The sequence below is a fragment of the Helianthus annuus genome, chromosome 1, assembly GCF_002127325.2.
Source record: "Helianthus annuus cultivar XRQ/B chromosome 1, HanXRQr2.0-SUNRISE, whole genome shotgun sequence".
Lineage (NCBI taxonomy): Eukaryota > Viridiplantae > Streptophyta > Magnoliopsida > Asterales > Asteraceae > Helianthus > Helianthus annuus.
In genome coordinates, this window is record NC_035433.2 from 77468997 (window position 1) to 77487408 (window position 18412).

The 18412-nt window shown below is 36.6% G+C and overlaps 1 protein-coding gene and 1 long non-coding RNA gene across 3 annotated transcripts; one reads left to right on the forward strand and one right to left on the reverse strand.

Moving 5' to 3' along the window:
* Positions 1-12461: 12461 nt before the first annotated feature.
* LOC110869636 lies at positions 12462-15084 on the reverse strand. Its single transcript, XR_002553064.2, has 4 exons — positions 14675-15084; positions 13485-13760; positions 12644-12760; positions 12462-12501 (listed from the first exon to the last, which is right to left on the reverse strand). It is a non-coding gene; the product is annotated as an uncharacterized LOC110869636 (long non-coding RNA).
* A 201-nt stretch (positions 15085-15285) lies between these two features.
* Positions 15286-17610, forward strand: LOC110869622. Of its 2 annotated transcripts, XM_022118870.2 has the most exons (6): positions 15286-15599; positions 16207-16259; positions 16340-16651; positions 16760-16994; positions 17121-17168; positions 17292-17610. In XM_022118870.2, coding segments are annotated over exons 2-5 (600 nt in total). In that variant the 5' UTR covers positions 15286-15599; positions 16207-16208; the 3' UTR covers positions 17123-17168; positions 17292-17610. The 2 variants fall into 2 exon arrangements, 1 of the variants encoding a protein (XP_021974562.1); XR_004866988.1 differs by having other exon boundaries at positions 16760-17168.
* Positions 17611-18412: the final 802 nt, after the last annotated feature.

An 18412-nucleotide genomic window follows, 5' to 3' on the forward strand; every position in this document is an offset into this window, starting at 1 on the left:
TAAAAATCTGAATTCAAGTGACAATTTAATTTAATGGAAAATAAACACCTACCTCAACCTAGTTGTGCAATGGCGCTCCACTTTTTTTGGGTAAATGCGACAAATTTGGTAGCTTCCTTTTAATTTAATGGAAAATAAACACCTACCTCAACCTAGTTCTCTTTCTCTAGACCTGTAATATCAAAATTAGATAACAGAAGAAGCAGAAATTTAATTTTCAGAATATAGTGTTAAAAAGATGAATCATACCAAAGTCATGCCTATATTTTTAGTTAAAATCGAAGGTTATCTTTGTGAGTCCTGTCGTTAAACAGATATGCCCATTGTTATAGATAGGAAGGTGAAGTGGAACCAAATACAAACAAAAATATCACCTGTCATTTCAACAAATAACTTGTAATCAATATAACTATGATTAATCCATACAACATTGCAAACCTTAACTAACATATATTCAATACATATACACATGCATTAGAATCATCAGTGGTGCAAATTTACATGATGTATTCTCACCATAGCACGCAAACCTTAGCCTTTCGGTTTCAGCAATTTGGACAAATTTACCCATGTTATCAAACTTTAACAGTCCAAAATCAGATGCCCGACTAAATAATGTAACACCTCATTTAAGTATTCCCAGTTTTGTATTGCCTGGATTGCATCTCTCTAATTAGTATACGTTAGATATATAACAAAAATAAAAGTAAGATATCAAAATTTGATGGACGATACATAACGTGTATGTCAACAAAAAACAGTGGAATTATCTAATAGTATCCATTTTCTAATTACCCTCAACTCAATAGGATCATCTGCAAATTTTGCATCATATCTAATTTAAATCTGCCAAAAAAAAGGATGATCCTTGTAGCATTTTGCTAATATATAAAGTAATATACAGTACTAACCTTCTTGCTTACTTCACTGTAAGTTGGTGACTATTGAATTTTCCATAGCCTAAGCTTTTTCATGCATACATAATAATATAATAATATAATGATAAAGAATTAGCGAACTAATGAAAAATTTTTAATTAAAACATAATAATGGTAAAACTACATGCAATTAACAATACCCGTTATGACCCATTACACAACCAGCCGACATTTACACCTCTAATGGTATCCTCTATTAGGGATAATACCGGTACCGAAAAACAGGAAAAATGGTACCGGTACCGAAAATGGCCGGTACGGTACCGGTACCCGATACCAAATGTTCATCCCTATCCTCATTAACTACTTTTACATTAAATGTTTAAATCGGTTCTGGCAAGAACCAGTTAACCCGGTTCCGAACCGAACCGGAACCATTAAATTACGGTTCTTATATTTAGCATTTAAGGGTTCCGGTTCGGTTTTAAACCGTTGCACAGCCCTAAATTATTAAATGTTTAATACTTACTTTTAAACACATAAAGTTTGAAACACATTCCTTAAATAAAACCCACTGGCGCCACCGCCACTTCAGGGTCAATCAATTTACTGGTGCTGTCGTCATTCTGCAAAAAAAATAAAAATAAATCACATGTTAGATCAAATTGAGCATTACAAACAAACTATACAAATATGCATTTAACATGGTTGATATTGCAAATAAAGATTGTTACAGAGTCACCCGATAACCATACCCTTAATCGAGCATATAGGCCCCGGAGTTGCATAGCCTTATCTACGTCAAGCTGTGGCCGTATAATTGATAGGATTAGTGCAAAAAAGACCTGCTTGCCAGCTGGCCGACGCATTGCATTAGGCGGCTGCCCTGTTTCCATTGCTTGGTGATTACCCATTCTTAGAAACTGAGATTTGTCTTCCAGGGTTGGTCCTATGTTTTGAGCAGGATTTTTATCAGCAATCTGCGTACCTGTAGCCAGGTCCATATTCTGTTGGAGTACTTATGCCTTGAGATAAAGCTGCAATATATTTTTTCATATTCATAATACAAAGGAAATGATTAATCATGTTACTGACACATCCTTTATTTTGTTTTATAACCTTTGCCGAAACATCATGATCTTTCTAAGAAGATCCAATACATTTGAGAGCTATCCGAATTCAAATTTTACACAATAGTCCATTTGACTGCCATTGACTTTTTAAAAGTTTGCTATGAAATTTTAGTCGGCGAACTTATTAAACCAAAATTTCCAACCAAATCGGGTAGGGGTATCCAATTGAGCCTACCCCTTGATCCCTTATGCCAAGATGAAAATTAGAGATAACCAGACCATGGATCCAAGCTTTCAAATTACACCAAGACCATTATTAGAATTGCAGATTGTCTCCGCAATAAAAGTGAAGAGTAATCCAAAATTTGTTATTATAGAAAAAGAGTTGTTTCTAACACACATAGTAGTTTATCATATTCCTCTTTGTATACCTTAAATATGTAACTCACTATTACAGAAAAAGAGTTGTTTCGACCGCCATCTATTGTTCCAATTCTGGTTGCTATTGTAGCATCTTCATAGCCCGCCAGGTCACCATGAAGCTCAACAATCTGTAAATTAAAACTTTAGGAATGGTATTTCACATTTAAATATTCATATCATGTCACGTTTGTGGTAGACCTGATTATATATAAAAAAAAATTCTAAATCAGTTATAAGGAAACCATCATGAGCATAATCAACTATAGGTAGCTCACATACCTGCGACTCCATTTCCTGCTACAAATAAAGCAACAGAATCAAAGAGATGAGATTCCATTGCAGCCGGTTTAGTCGCAGCTTCTGAAATTGTCCAGCCATAAAGCAAGCTGAGTTGGCCGGCACATTTTCAACCGAGCCGACTCACTCTTTTCAGATGTATCAAGATGCCAAAAATTTATAAGCTTTACAAATGACATTTCCAAAAATTATAAGATTTACAAAATTGTAGATAATCTACACTGGAAGGTAGCTTCATCAAACACAGTTTAAAAGCTACAATGGATCGGATTATCTTATCTAGGAACAATTTTCTTCCACTTTCAACAGATTATTCTTAATCTTTCGCATTGTCAGAATACCAGGCTCAGATTGTGCATAAAGATGACAACACCATGGCTGCAAGAGAGGTTGCATGAACAACTGTCATCCTACAACCTTGCCATGTCATGATGCTATCTTCATTCAGTTTTTACTCGGATCTACAAAATCATCATAGCCTCATCTTGAAAGGACAAGAAAAATGCACTTTGCATTCATTTTTATTCACCATCACAGTCAACCCTAAATGATTCAGGGTGTAATCAATACATAAACAGAAACCCAACTTACGAAAAAACCCCAAATCAAACATGGAAACAAAAAACCCTAAATGATTGAGGGTATAATCAATACTTAAACATCGCAAGAGCCAAGAAGGCATGAGAACACAACATTCAACCTTGATACAGATCCAAATCAAATAAGAAACCATTAAACATAGTTGTCGCAAGAGCCAAGAAGGCATGAGAACACAGCATTAAACCTTCATAATCTGTTTCGGAGATGATCGGAGGTTGTTGTTTTCTGGTAAATCGGAAATGTTCGGATTTCATGAACCCAGGTTGCAGGAACCTTTTCAGGAACCACAGAGAAGGTGTGAGTGAGAGAGAGTTGATGTTTTGAATTTTTGAATTATGGATTCTGAGAGAGAGAGAGATGCTTTTTAGATTTTGAGGACATTTATTGAGAGAGATATTATATTAGGTTGTTTGAATTTGAAATTTAAAACACCCGGGTTTTTTTTCAACTCCCCTTTATTAGATATTAATATATATTTTTTGATATTAGAAAAAGGATATAAAGTTGTTATTTATGACATCAGCAAAACCTACGTGGCATATCTAATTAGTTGACACGTATGCAAATCGAGGTCAGCGGCTAATCTCCTTTTATAGATAGTATAGATTAAATAAAGAAAAGAAGGGGAAAGGGTGTGAGGCGGGTTTCGAACCCCGGTACCCCCACCCAACAAACGTCCACGTAACCATCTGAGCCACATTGCTTTCCTGCTTGAAACACGATTCTATATATTTACAATCATGTTGTTGGTGCAAATGTCTATTGCCTACGTATTGGTGTCATGTCATGATTTATAGAATAATGTGACTTGTAATAGGTTGGTAGTTTGTGTTTTGTATTGTAAAGTTTCTCATTCGTACAGATGAGTTGATCTACACGGATGAGAGCCTCATCCTTACAAATGAGTGGTCCGCCCTAAATCACCTAATCAGTGTCTATAAATAGGTGTTTGGGGTACAAGACTTAGTACAAGTTATTCACTCTGAAGCGAAGCTCTGTCAAAATTCAACCGTGTAATGCAATACTGTTAAAAGTTAATGAAAATAGAGAAAATTGAAGAATTCTTGTGTTTCTACTTTTCTATCATGGATTCTGCACATTATAGATCAAACCGATCCTAACAAGTGGTATCAGAGCTACGGTACCAATTCAATCGATCTAACAGTTGATTGAATCACCTACGCTCATGATTTATGGGTTTTTAACGTAAAACATCAAATTGAAGGTGAATTCATGGATGGAATTTGAAATTGAAGACATCAATGCATTCATAATTGATTTGTAATTAAATAACTTATGTTTGAGACCGAATATTTAATCTGACTATGATTCCATAGTCTAATTCTTTTTCAGCGACGAAAAAGGTTAAATGTGGGGATATTTGATGTGGTCTAATATATATATTTATATAAATATTCCTACACTTTTAAGTGGATTTATGCTTGTTTTTGTTATATATTTTATATAATAGTAGCAATGCCCGCACGTTACGCCAGGTACGTTAAGTAGCTAAAAGTAATTGTCTAAGGAGCTATAAAAACCATTATTGGTAGTTACATGTAAGAAACACTCTTATAAAAAAAAATAAAAAAAAAAAAAAAAAAATAAACTCTATTACATCTTACCATTTCTTATCACCCAAAAGCCCTTGGACAACAGAAGTTTGGGCATGTTTGGATGGGCTTCTCAAAATGACTTATTAGCTTATTAGCTTATTGATAAGTCAATAAGCTATTTTTATGTTTGGATAATGGATAAGTCCTTTTTGAAATAGCTTAAAGCAAAGAAGGAAATTGAAGGTTTTGAAAAGCCAAGAATTCCTGACTTTTGGATCCAAAAGTGACTTTTCAAAAATGAAATTACCAATATAACCCTTCTTTACCCCCTTATATCTAAAAGAATGCCCATTTTAGTCATTTTACATCAATAAGCTAATCCAAACACTTTTTTTTAAAACTCCTTTTCAAAAAGTCCTTTTTCCAAAAGTCCTTTTCCCAAAAGTCCTTTTTTACCTCTAATAAGCTTAGCCAAACATGCCCTTAGACAAACCCCTCAGTTCCTAGATTAGATTAGAAAAAGATTATTAACGAAGTCTTTATACAAACTGTTGTGTAATATAAATCAATTGACATAAACATGTTGCTATGCATAACAAATAACATAATTATCAAGATTCATAACTTAAGATTATTTTGCAGTGGAGTACCACTAATTATTATACAATGAGCACTCGGTATGACATGTAAGCTCCCGCTGCGATGCGGTCGAGGCTTACAAATTAAGACATAACATGTACATCAAGATACAGTCCTCCAATGCAACTCAATCTGGTTCTTCCCATTCCTTGAATCAATAAGACAGTATGTCTCATTGATTTTTCTGTTGTGCACAAACATCCCCCATACTGATGTTCACATAACCCAATGATTCCTGTTTTTATACAACAAAACATGTAAGCCTAATTAGTATTGATAAGTTCAATAGATCGCATACCTAAAAGGATGATCACATACCTAAAATGCTAAAACGCTAAAGCGGGTCAATTTAGATAATGTTGTATCTCCAATGAGCTAAAAAAGGAGGTAAAGCTTAAAAAGTAGGTAAAACTGAAACGGATCGACACTCGAAATAAAAATGCTTATAAACTTCTAAATCACTTTTGTTCATGCTCCGTAAGCCCTAAAGTCCAAATATTGGGTTGATGGCATAAGTTATAAACTATAACCAAATTGGTCTTAAAGTTATAAACTATAAACAAAATGGTTTTAAAAAGATGAACCGTTCATAATCTCTTCATGTCATCATATCAATATATATAGTGTAAACAAATTATAACTATACGGATATGAATCTAAATTTAAATAAATAGACATGACTATAGCTTGTAGGAAACAAAATATTCGTTTAACTACTCATCTTGTTATTGGTTGACATGTTTTCGAAAACTAAATAACAACTAAATAACATCATGAATAATTTAAAAACATACCGAACATTTTCATGATGAATCTTATCTACGTTGTCATACGAAAGAGTAAATTCGAAATCAAGTACCTAAAAAAAATTGTAAAACATTCAAAAAAAAAAAAAAAAAAAAAAAAAAAAAAAAAACCTAAAACGGCATTCATTTTCTCAGCACCCTTTTTCAGATCAATCTGACGCGTCAGGTTCGTTTTTCCTGAATGAATCATGAAAAAACAAATATGAGAGAACATATTATTTTTTAAGAAAGTGACAAGTGGTGAAACACATAAGAAAGTGGAGTTATATAACTTGAGTGAATAGTGGGGGTTATAAAGATGTGGGGTTATACTATGTATATATGAATGTGTATATATATATGTGTGAGTGAGGGAAAACAAATGTGTAGTGCCGTTGTCACAATAGCAGGCTTCCAAATTCTCAAGCTATAGCGCCCCGGGGGCGGTGTTCCCGGGCGCTATGGGGCGTTTTGGTGTTAGGGGTATCGGATCAGAGTAGGCTCGAGCGGAAGCGGAACAAACACACAAACACTAGCAGAAAATAAAGAACACGAGAATTTACATGGTTCGGTCAAGGGTGACCTACGTCCACGGGTTGCAACTAGGGTTAGGATTTTATTACTGAGGTGATGCCAATTACAAAGATCCTATCAACTATTTATAATACCCAAATTAGGGTTTACAACTTGTTGACCAAGAAACCGTAAAATAGGAAACCGGATATCAGACTTAACAAAAAACTAGCGCATATACGTATCTGTTCCATATTCCATATTAGCGCATCTAGCAATAGTAGCAATAGATTAGAGCATCTATCTTCTATTATCATCTATTAGAGCATTTGTCACAATTAGAGCATCTGTGAACACTAGATGCAATAGATTAGAGCATCTATCATCTAGAGCATCTATGAAACACTAGCGCATCAAACAATAGAGCATATGCAGATGCTCTATTCTGTTCCTGCATTCCTGCAAAGCCTTCATATCTAACAATCTCCCACTTGGAGGCTTTGCATAAACCACAAAGTCTATCCAAGTAAACCTATCACCGGTTCAAGTCTTTCAAGCCTCCAGTTCCCAAGAACAAGCTAAGACTTCAGTCACATCCAAACCACCTAGTTGCAACCACACCTCTCATCAAGTACCTGAGAGACCAGTTGAAGCTCACACAAGCTCCAACCCAGCCATGACTGAAATCGTCACTGGCCCATCCTCTGTCTCAACCGGCTTGCACGATCCACCAGCTCTAGAGATACACCGAGAATCAATACCACTCTCCATATTTTGCAAACCATTTCCAGAAGAGCATTTTTCTTCAGTCGGAACTTTCGTCTTCAAAACCCAATGGTTCTTCGTGATTGTACCTGGAACACGACCCGTGCTCCCACTATCACCAATTCCCCTGACTGGCTTAAACTTAGACCACCGACTACATTCAACTGACATCCCCAAAGCACCAGGATTCAAGTTCGCAAATTGAACCCTCTTCCGCTTACTAGATTCAGTGAACCAGACTTTATGTTGTACAGGGACGGCTACTCCCTCAACAGGTATCTCAACTAGATACAACGATTCTCGTCTCCTCCCACAGGCAACAACAAGATTTCCATCAATCACCTTCCACTTCCCACCACCAAACTTAACATCTAGTCCCTGTTTATCCAGTTGACTAACAGAAATAAGTTTCTTCGTTAAACCTGGAATTACCCTGACGTTCTTTATGTTCCATGTAGTGCCCAGTGGAGTCTTCAGATTGACATCTCCCATACCCGTAACATTAAGAACATGACCGTTAGCTAATCGTACATTTCCAAAAGTCTCCTTTTTTCAGATTCACCATCGTCTCCCCGTTGTGCATGGCGTGAAACGAAGAACCAGAATCCATAGCCCAAGAATCTATAGACTCTTCACAGCAAACCACTACGTCACCGTCAGATTCATCTGACACAACACTGTTTACATGCTGCTTACCATCCTCTTTCTTAGGATCAGGGCACTCGTTTTTAACATGCCCCTTTTCACCACAGTTCCAGCACCTCACATTCTTCCCAGCTTTAGACAAGCTTTCCCACGACTCCCACTGCTTCTGTTTTTACCTCTTCCCCTGCTAACACTGAGCATACTAGAAGTAGATCCTCCACTAGTGTTCCTCCGGCGAACGTCTTCACCCAAAACACTATCCCGGACCCGATCAAACTTCAAATTTCCAGTTCCAGCAGTTTCAGTGACCGTTGTCACAAATCCTGACCAGCTATCAGGTAAGGAAGATAACAAGACCACAGCCTGAGTGTCATCATCCAACTTCATGCCCACAGTTGCTAACCTGGACAAAATTGAATTGACTTCGTTAACGTGATCAGCAACTGAACTGCCCTCGTTCATTCTCATATTAAACAGTTCCCTCATCAAGAACACCCTATTACCGGCAGACGGCTTCTCATACATATTTGACAGAGCTGTTAACATATCACAAGCAGTTGTTTCTTTCATGATATTAAATGCAACGCTCCTCGTCAAAGCCAATGTAATTTTACCTCTTGCCTTTTTATCCTTTGAGTTCCAAATTGCCTCGGCAGCTTTATCCATTCCAGCAGGTTTTTCTTCCAGTACTACATCCAAATCGCATTCACCAAGCAACGCCTCTATTTGCATTCTCCACCATGCAAAATCAGTACTGTTGAACTTCTCGATTCGGAACTTCCCGTCTTCAGCCATAGCAAACGAGAAAACCAGAAAAAAACAGAAGGAACCAAGCAACCGAAACCCTAATCGCCAAACACCCTAAAACCACGAGATCTGCAACAGCAAACCCTACGGCGCAAACCCTAGACCTTACGAGCCGTAACCATGTCAGCGGCGACGGCAGCAACAGCAGATCAAGATCTCTCGTCCAGCTCTCTCTCCCTCTCCTGTGATAACCGTGTGAACCGTGTATTTAACTGAACCTTTGGCTCTGATACCACTTGTTAGGGGTATCGGATCAGAGTAGGCTCGAGCGGAAGCGGAACAAACACACAAACACTAGCAGAAAATAAAGAACACGAGAATTTACGTGGTTCGGTCAAGGGTGACCTACGTCCACGGGTTGCAACTAGGGTTAGGATTTTATTACTGAGGTGATGCCAATTAGAAAGATCCTATCAACTATTTATAATACCCAAATTAGGGTTTACAACTTGTTGACCAAGAAACCGTAAAATAGGAAACCGGATATCAGACTTAACAAAAAACTAGCGCATATATGCATCTGTTCCATATTCCATATTAGCGCATCTAGCAATAGTAGCAATAGATTAGAGCATCTATCATCTATTATCATCTATTAGAGCATCTGTCACAATTAGAGCATCTGTGAACACTAGATGCAATAGATTAGAGCATCTATCATCTAGAGCATCTATTAGAGCATCTATGAAACACTAGCGCATCAAACAATAGAGCATATGCAGATGCTCTATTATGTTCCTGCATTCCTGTAAAGCCTTCATATCTAACAATCTCCCACTTGGAGGCTTTGCATAAACCACAAAGTCTATCCAAGTAAACCTATCACCGGTTCAAGTCTTTCAAGCCTCCAGTTCCCAAGAACAAGCTAAGACTTCAGTCACATCCAAACCACCTAGTTGCAACCACACCTCTCATCAAGTACCTGAGAGACCAGTTGAAGCTCCCACAAGCTCCAACCCAGCCATGACTGAAATCGTCACTGGCCCATCCTCTATCTCAACCGGCTTGCACGATCCACCAGCTCCAGAGATACACCGAGAATCAATACCACTCTCCATATTTTGCAAACCATTTCCAAGAGAGCATTTTTCTTCAGTCGGAACTTTCGTCTTCAAAACCCAATGGTTCTTCGTGATTGTACCTGGAACACGACCCGTGCTCCCACTATCACCAATTCCCCTGACTGGCTTAAACTTAGACCACCGACTACATTCAACTGACATCCCCAAAGCACCAGGATTCAAGTTCGCAAATTGAACCCTCTTCCGCTTACTAGATTCAGTGCACCAGACTTTATGTTGTACAAGGACGGCTACTCCCTCAACAGGTATCTCAACTAGATACAACGATCCTCGTCTCCTCCCACAGGCAACAAGATTTCCATCAATCACCTTCCACTTCCCACCACCAAACTTAACATCTAGTCCCTGTTTATCCAGTTGACTAACAGAAATAAGTTTCTTCGTTAAACCTGGAATTACCCTGACGTTCTTTAAGTTCCATGTAGTGCCCAGTGGAGTCTTCAGATTGACATCTCCCATACCCGTAACATTAAGAACATGACCGTTAGCTAATCGTACCTTTCCAAAGTCTCCTTTTTTCAGATTCACCATCGTCTCCCCGTTGTGCATGGCGTGAAACGAATAACCAGAATCCATAGCCCAAGAATCTATAGACTCTTCACAGCAAACCAGTACGTCACCGTCAGATTCATCTGACACAACACTGTTTACATGCTGCTTACCATCCTCTTTCTTAGGATCAGGGCACTCGTTTTTAACATGCCCCTTTTCACCACAGTTCCAGCACCTCACATTCTTCCCAGCTTTAGACAAGCTTTTCCCACGACTCCCATTGCTTCTGTTTTTACCTCTTCCCCTGCTAACACTGAGCATACCAGAAGTAGATCCTCCACTAGTGTTCCTCCGGCGAACGTCTTCACCCAAAACACTATCCCGGACCCGATCAAACTTCAAATTTCCAGTTCCAGCAGTTTCAGTGACCGTTGTCACAAATCCTGACCAGCTATCAGGTAAGGAAGATAACAAGACCACAGCCTGAGTGTCATCATCCAACTTTATGCCCACAGTTGCTAACCTGGACAAAATTGAATTGACTTCGTTAACGTGATCAGCAACTGAACTGCCCTCGTTCATCCTCATATTAAACAGTTCCCTCATCAAGAACACCCTATTACCCGCAGACGGCTTCTCATACATATTTGACAGAGCTGTTAACATATCACAAGCAGTTGTTTCTTTCATGATATTAAATGCAACGCTCCTCGTCAAAGCCAATGTAATTTTACCTCTTGCCTTTTTGTCCTTTGAGTTCCAAATTGCCTCGGCAGCTTTATCCATTCCAGCAGGTTTTTCTTCCAGTACCATATCCAAATCACATTCACCAAGCAACGCCTCTATTTGCATTCTCCACCATGCAAAATCAGTACTGTTGAACTTCTCGATTCGGAACTTCCCGTCTTCAGCCATAGCAAACGAGAAAACCAGAAAAAAAACAGAAGGAACCAAGCAACCGAAACCCTAATCGCCAAACACCCTAAAACCACGAGATCTGCAACAGCAAACCCTACGGCGCAAACCCTAGAACTTACGAGCCGTAACCAGTGAATAGGTACAGGCCGTAAACATGTCAGCGGCGACGGCAGCAACAGCAGATCAAGATCTCTCGTCCAGCTCTCTCTCCCTCTCCTGCGATAACCGTGTGAACCGTGTATTTAACTGAACCTTTGGCTCTGATACCACTTGTTAGGGGTATCGGATCAGAGTAGGCTCGAGCGGAAGCGGAACAAACACACAAACACTAGCAGAAAATAAAGAACACGAGAATTTACGTGGTTCGGTCAAGGGTGACCTACGTCCACGGGTTGCAACTAGGGTTAGGATTTTATTACTGAGGTGATGCCAATTAGAAAGATCCTATCAACTATTTATAATACCCAAATTAGGGTTTACAACTTGTTGACCAAGAAACCGTAAAATAGGAAACCGGATATCAGACTTAACAAAAAACTAGCGCATATACGTATCTGTTCCATATTCCATATTAGCGCATCTAGCAATAGTAGCAATAGATTAGAGCATCTATCATCTATTATCATCTATTAGAGCATCTGTCACAATTAGAGCATCTGTGAACACTAGATGCAATAGATTAGAGCATCTATCATCTAGAGCATCTATTAGAGCATCTATGAAACACTAACGCATCAAACAATAGAGCATATGCAGATGCTCTATTCTGTTCCTGCATTCCTGCAAAGCCTTCATATCTAACATTTTGGGTGGGTATGGCGCCGAAAAACACACGACTACGGAAGGTCTTAGTAACTGGGAAGGGTACCACAACAAAATATTATATTTAAAATATTAGAAATTGATGAATTTAAGAAGTATGAAACAGGAACACATGAAGTATTAGTCCAAAAAGTAAATATATATAGACTTAATATTCATGAGCTAACCTCAGAAAATGGTGCAGCAGCGATCTATTCTTTACTCACCTGTAAATAGTAGCACAAAGCAAGAATATAAAATTACTAATAAGCAAACTGATTAGTATATGAAATTAGTCCCTACCCTACTTTACATTGTTAGTATGTGGTTAAATAGAACTGTTGGGAGCAGATGGAAAATGAGACAAACCAAAAAGATGTGTAATTGCATTGAAGATAGCAAGAGTAATGCAGGCTTCATTTCCTCGTCGTACTTTCTCCAAGCAATAGCTTGGAAATGGTTCTTTCATCAACTGAATCTCTACAACTAAACATCAAAATTCAAGAACTAATTAATAAACAAAAATTCTTTGGTAGATATCAGTCTACAAGGTATGGTGATGGTCCATCCTTGGAGGATGATCCGCCACGTAGGCGACACGTCATAGTCCTCCCAAGGATGGATCATCCTCCAAAACTAGAGGGCATGGGAGGATGGTTCTAGTCATAGTCCTCCACCACTTTTATGTTTTTTAATTTTTTTAATCTTCAACTTTTATTTAGCATTTACCAAATAAAGTAACAAAATATTTTCATTAATATTAAAAAACATTACATAAACTTAAAAAAAATTAAACTTAAAGAAATAAATTTAAAAAAAACATAAACTTAAAAAAAATAAAGTTTAAAAAAAATAAACTTAAAAATATCCTAATATATTAAAATAAGCTACTAGTCTTCGTCTTCCATGTCGTGGCCGGGTTCGTTTTGAGCGTTGTTCCAAACGTACTCCACCAAGTCCGCTTGTAGTTAATATTAAAAAACATTATATAAACTTAAAAAAAAACAATACATAACAAAAGAAATTATGAAAGGCAAGTTAGTAATGGGCTTTTGGGTGGGTCATAAACTTAACACAAAGTTAAACAAATAGGCCCAACTTTTTTCACACATACATAAAACCCTAGAGGTACCACTTTCATCAGTTTACACCTTCTTCTTTTTCACATCGCAGTTTACAGGTTTGAGAAATGGGAGAATTTTGTACTCACATGGACCTTCTTCTTCTTCGCATCTCAGTTTACACCTTCTTCTTCACACCTTCGTACACACAAACACAAAACAAACACCTAATTGTGCATATGTAATTTATTGCATTGAGAAATGAGAGAATTTTGTCCTCACATGGATCGTCTCAATCGTCCAGATCTCGCTGCTGAGGACGACGACGGGGGTGCCCAGCACGGTGTTTGGTTCGTCGCCGGTGCTAGACGGGTGGGGGACGCTCCCCATACCGTCTAGCCTCAGCATAAATTCTACTTTCCCACCTTAAATTTATCAATCATAAAACAAAAATTATAAGCAACTAACTGGTCCAATTTCCCTTATTTTCAGTGAAAATTGCGTTTATATGGCTCCATTCTCTTTCTTAAGTGAAGATGCATTAACAAATTTGAATTCAATTTTGGTGTTCTTATGTCATTATGCAACATTAGAAAGACAAATACATATGAGGTCACAATATCACTCAGAATCAAATCACCAAAAACATGCTTGATACAGTAAGCTAATCAAATTATACATACATTCTACTAAAAAACAACTCCTATATCAATATATTTCCATTAAAAACAAATACTTTTTCTCTCTCCTTTCAATTAAATAATATTATCATTACCTTTTTTCTCTCACTTCCACTCACAACCACTTTCAAAATATATTAAAAAATTATAACGGGTGAACAGTGTCCCCCCAAATATACAGATGAACAGTAACATTTTCTCTCTCCTCTACTCACAACCACTTTTTATACCCTTTATAATATAAAAACCCCTCCTCACATAATTTGATGATTAGGATGTGAATGCTCTAAACTACATACCTTAAAGCTTTAACATAGTAATCATGTCAATGTTACCGTCCTATAAAAACTGGTAGAAAATAAATGCAAACCCTTATGAAATCAAGACTCTCACCAATTCCAACTGATACTACATATCTACAATAATAATAATAATTTAATTTTCCCTTTGGCATTATACAATACGCATACACACCTTGGGCTGTGTCAATCTTAGTACTATTCTTATAAACCTTATTGTAACTTTAACCCATAACCTTATTCTATTAACACTCTTCTAGAAAAGGGGAGTCTCAACAAAGAGTTTTATAAAATCATAACAAAAACATGCCTTAAGAAAGTGAGAAAAGAGAAATCAAGTATTCTGTGAGAGAGATAAACCTGCTAAAAGAACTCAAGAAACCAAGATGCTAATTCACCTTATCATCTTTCAATCGGAGACGGTGTATCTCCGGTAATTTGTGCAGCGATTGAGTTTTGGGTTTTCTAGGAAGCGAACAATAGAAGATGGGTCGATTGAATTGCATGTGGGGAAACGAATCGATATCGCCTTCAGTCGCCTGTAGCATTAAATTGGCATGGAGAAGGTACAGTTGAAGGGCAAGAGATTAATAACTATAATTGATGTTTGAGTTATAGTGATGAATCTGTATAAGTGAAGAGGAGGTTGTGTGAGAAAAGCAAAATCATTCAATTACCATTACCATCTTCACTACTTCCAAACCCTAGCGGTCCGTATTACACTCGTACGGTTTCTTAGACAATTTATTGTGGAATCATAAACCCAGGAGGAGGAGGATGATTTCCCAATTTTACCCTTAAAAGCGTCTTTAAAGTTTGTATAATTTGTTGTTTTAGTCCCTCTCAAATGGCTTGAACAATTTGGACATATGGTAAAATTATCAAAAGGGTAAAAAACCCAGTTTTCCTTAATAATGTAGTATATAGATTAATCAAAGTTTACATGTACTCATCTATATCTATATCTATTCTCTATATATAATAAACAAAACCATTGGGGGACACATGTCACCCATTGGTTTAAGCCAAATAAGCTGCACATGTGGCAGTACATGTGGCATAGCTCTACATCAAGCATTGGAATAGCTTCTCTCATACGATTCATTATACTCTCTCTCTCTCTCTCTCTCTCATTCCAATCAAATCCTAAAAAAATCCGGTTTCACTTATTGACTTCCTCCGCATCTTCATCCTCTGCGTCTCTCTTTCTCAATCCCCTCGGCAACAACCTTCAATCTGATCTTTCATTCATCATTCAACGGATTTCAAGAATCTAAAGTCGACGGTAATCGTTATTTTGTGGTTTCATTCTATTATTTTGTAGTTCAATTGGTCTGTTTTCGTAAAGAGTTGAATGATATTTAGGTTTTTAGCCGACAGGGATGTTATTTAGGGTTTATCATCCACGTTGATAGTACGAAGTTGATTTTTGATAATACTCTTATGATTTGGTTGTGGAGAATGCTCTTATGATTATTGTTTACTGATTTGAGTTTTTTTTTTTTTTTTTTTTGGATGATTGATTTATGATGATTATAGATAGGGTTTTAATCGGCGATATTAGGGTTAAATGTTGAGTTAGTGAGTGAATGTTAGATAAATATTGAATTTATGTTGTCTGTTTGTTTTTTTTATTTTGGTTTGATTGTGTGATTTTGGTTCCATATTTTCATGAACACATCCTCTGTTGTTAGTTATTATTGAGGATTAAACCGCGATTGAATTTTTTTTTTTTTACAGTTTTAATGTTATTTGAAAAGTCTCTTCATATGGACTGGTTGTTTTTTGTTTTAGATGAACACATTGATTGTTGATACTCAATATTGAAATTGATACTCACAATTTTGTTGTTTATTTTTTTCACTAATCAGTCTGTATATCGTTTGAAGCAGAGATGGTGTACGGATTCGCAGCCCGTGTGTGGAAGAACGACAAAAAATCGCTGGTTAATATAGCTATTTTAACCATTTATAAATTCACTAATATTATAATTGCCATTAACGAGTTTGCCTTTTCCTTTTACAGAAACTTCCTGCTGATTATGGCGAATGGATTAAGAAGTTTGCTTATCCAGATAAGAAGGCCGTCATTCGGACACTCAATGGGAAGATTTTTGAAGTCAAAGTGTTCAACCTTGCAGGCGACTATTTTCTTTACAATGGTTGGTTGGATGTGGTCACGTCATTGAATTTACCAGATAATTCATGGGTTGTTTTCCAGTACGAAGAAGCTTTGACTTCGTTCCGCCTGTTTCACTTTTATCAAGATATTTCGCTTGCGCCTTCTAACTACTTCTACTACAAAGCTGGACATGTGAAAGACCGAGACGACTCCATGGTAATTGATCATATAAAGTTGAAAAATTATTTTATCCTTGCATTCATACATTGTTTTGTATTTCATTTATAGCATCTATACTAATATATGGTTATGTACTGTTTGTAGTATGTGAACAGGTTGTTTGTTCATCATTCCCTCCTGAATACCTGTCCATCATATCCTGTCGTTGTTCGGGGGGCTGGAAATCGCAAATGGTTTGTTCGGATGGATGTGTTAGACCATGAGCTTTACATTACTACAGGTTGGAGTCGAATCAAGAAGGAGATGTCGATAACGGATGATCATTTGTTGGTTTTTGAAATGGTTGATTTCAATACGTTTGAGTTGAGCGTTTTTAGTTGTAAGCCTGCCCTTCTCACATTCCCACCAGAACTTTGTTTGATAAAAAAAAGAACCAACTGATGATTTAATTGAAGTGTCTGATGATGATGTGCCTAATCCGATTGTTGAACCTGTTATTGAACAGAGTGACGATGACGAAGTACCGGTTACTTTTGTTGTTGACAATCATTTTGTAAGTTTCCATTCTTTACTTATTTATACTTTTAGTGTAAAGTTTGTGGTTATATTACTAATATTTATTTGAATACCAGTGTTTAAGGAATTTTATTGTAAAAAATTGTATTTTTATTTGTAGCGTCTGAAGAAGAAGTGGGCGCAAACGCATGGCTTGGATCGGAAGATGGATTTGACCATCAAGGACGGCGCAGGTCGAACTTGGGACGTGGCTGTTGGTAAGGAGTTCTCCCAAGGCTGTCCGCACTACAATGTCACCGGTATGCGAGAGTTTGTTAGAGACAAATAGTTGGTATATGGTTCCCACTTTCAGATGATATATGTTAAAAGTCAAGGTATGTTGCTTTACAATTGAGCTGGTGAAGGTATGTGGTAGATGTTGATAGTATATGTTGAACAAGCAGGTTGGTTTTAGACAATGATTAGTAGTATTTTTTTTTTTTTTTGGTGCGGTCATTATGATGATCGTTATGACTTGATATATGTTGGTGATACACTGATACTTTTTTTTTGGCTATATTTATGTGCGGCTATTATCATCTGTAGAATTAGAATGCCTGTGTCTTGACATTGTTAATGTTTTTTGCTACATTTTGGTGTTTATATTAACTTCCCTACAACTTGATGACTTATGCATTTTTAAAATGAAATGATCCAGGATTGAAATTGTGTGTTTGTTATAGTAACCGGTACTTTTAAAGCATTGAAAATGTTGAACAAAAGTTTTGGATTATGTTTGGTTAATTTCAATTTTTTAAATCAAGGAATGACATTGGTAAATAATTTTTTTAATTGTGAAGTTTCTGTTTTCAATTGTATAATTGTTTAAAAACTTTAAAATTTATCCTTTAATCAAATATTTCTTTTCTAAATTTTAATTTAGTAACGGTTTTGACTTTCAATATGTAGATTAGTAATTGAATATCCTCTCCATCTGTTTCTTAATTGTGAAGTTTCTGTTCTCGAATTAAAAAAAAAAAGAAAGTTTTATAATCAAAATTCTTAATGCATTTTTATGTATTTTTCGAAGGAAAAAACAGATTTTAAAAGTTTAATATGGAAGTTTTTTATGATTCGGCGGTTGATCGGTTATGCTTTTTATGTAAACAATGATTTATACAATCCATTAAAATCATTCCACATTTAATTAATCCATTAATTTTTTTTTAAAACAACTTAAACCAAAAGATTACATTTATATACTACCAAATCATATCATAATTATAAGTGAATCTTATAATT

Bases quoted from the DNA above. Each gene is read 5' to 3' on its own strand.
- LOC110869622 (XM_022118870.2), top strand. From the start codon at position 16,209: ATGGTGTACGGATTCGCAGCCCGTGTGTGGAAGAACGACAAAAAATCG. The intron at 16,260-16,339 runs GTTAATATAGCT...TTCCTTTTACAG, and splicing joins AGAACGACAAAAAATCGCTG to AAACTTCCTGCTGATTATGG. The intron at 16,652-16,759 runs GTAATTGATCAT...TACTGTTTGTAG, and splicing joins AAGACCGAGACGACTCCATG to TATGTGAACAGGTTGTTTGT.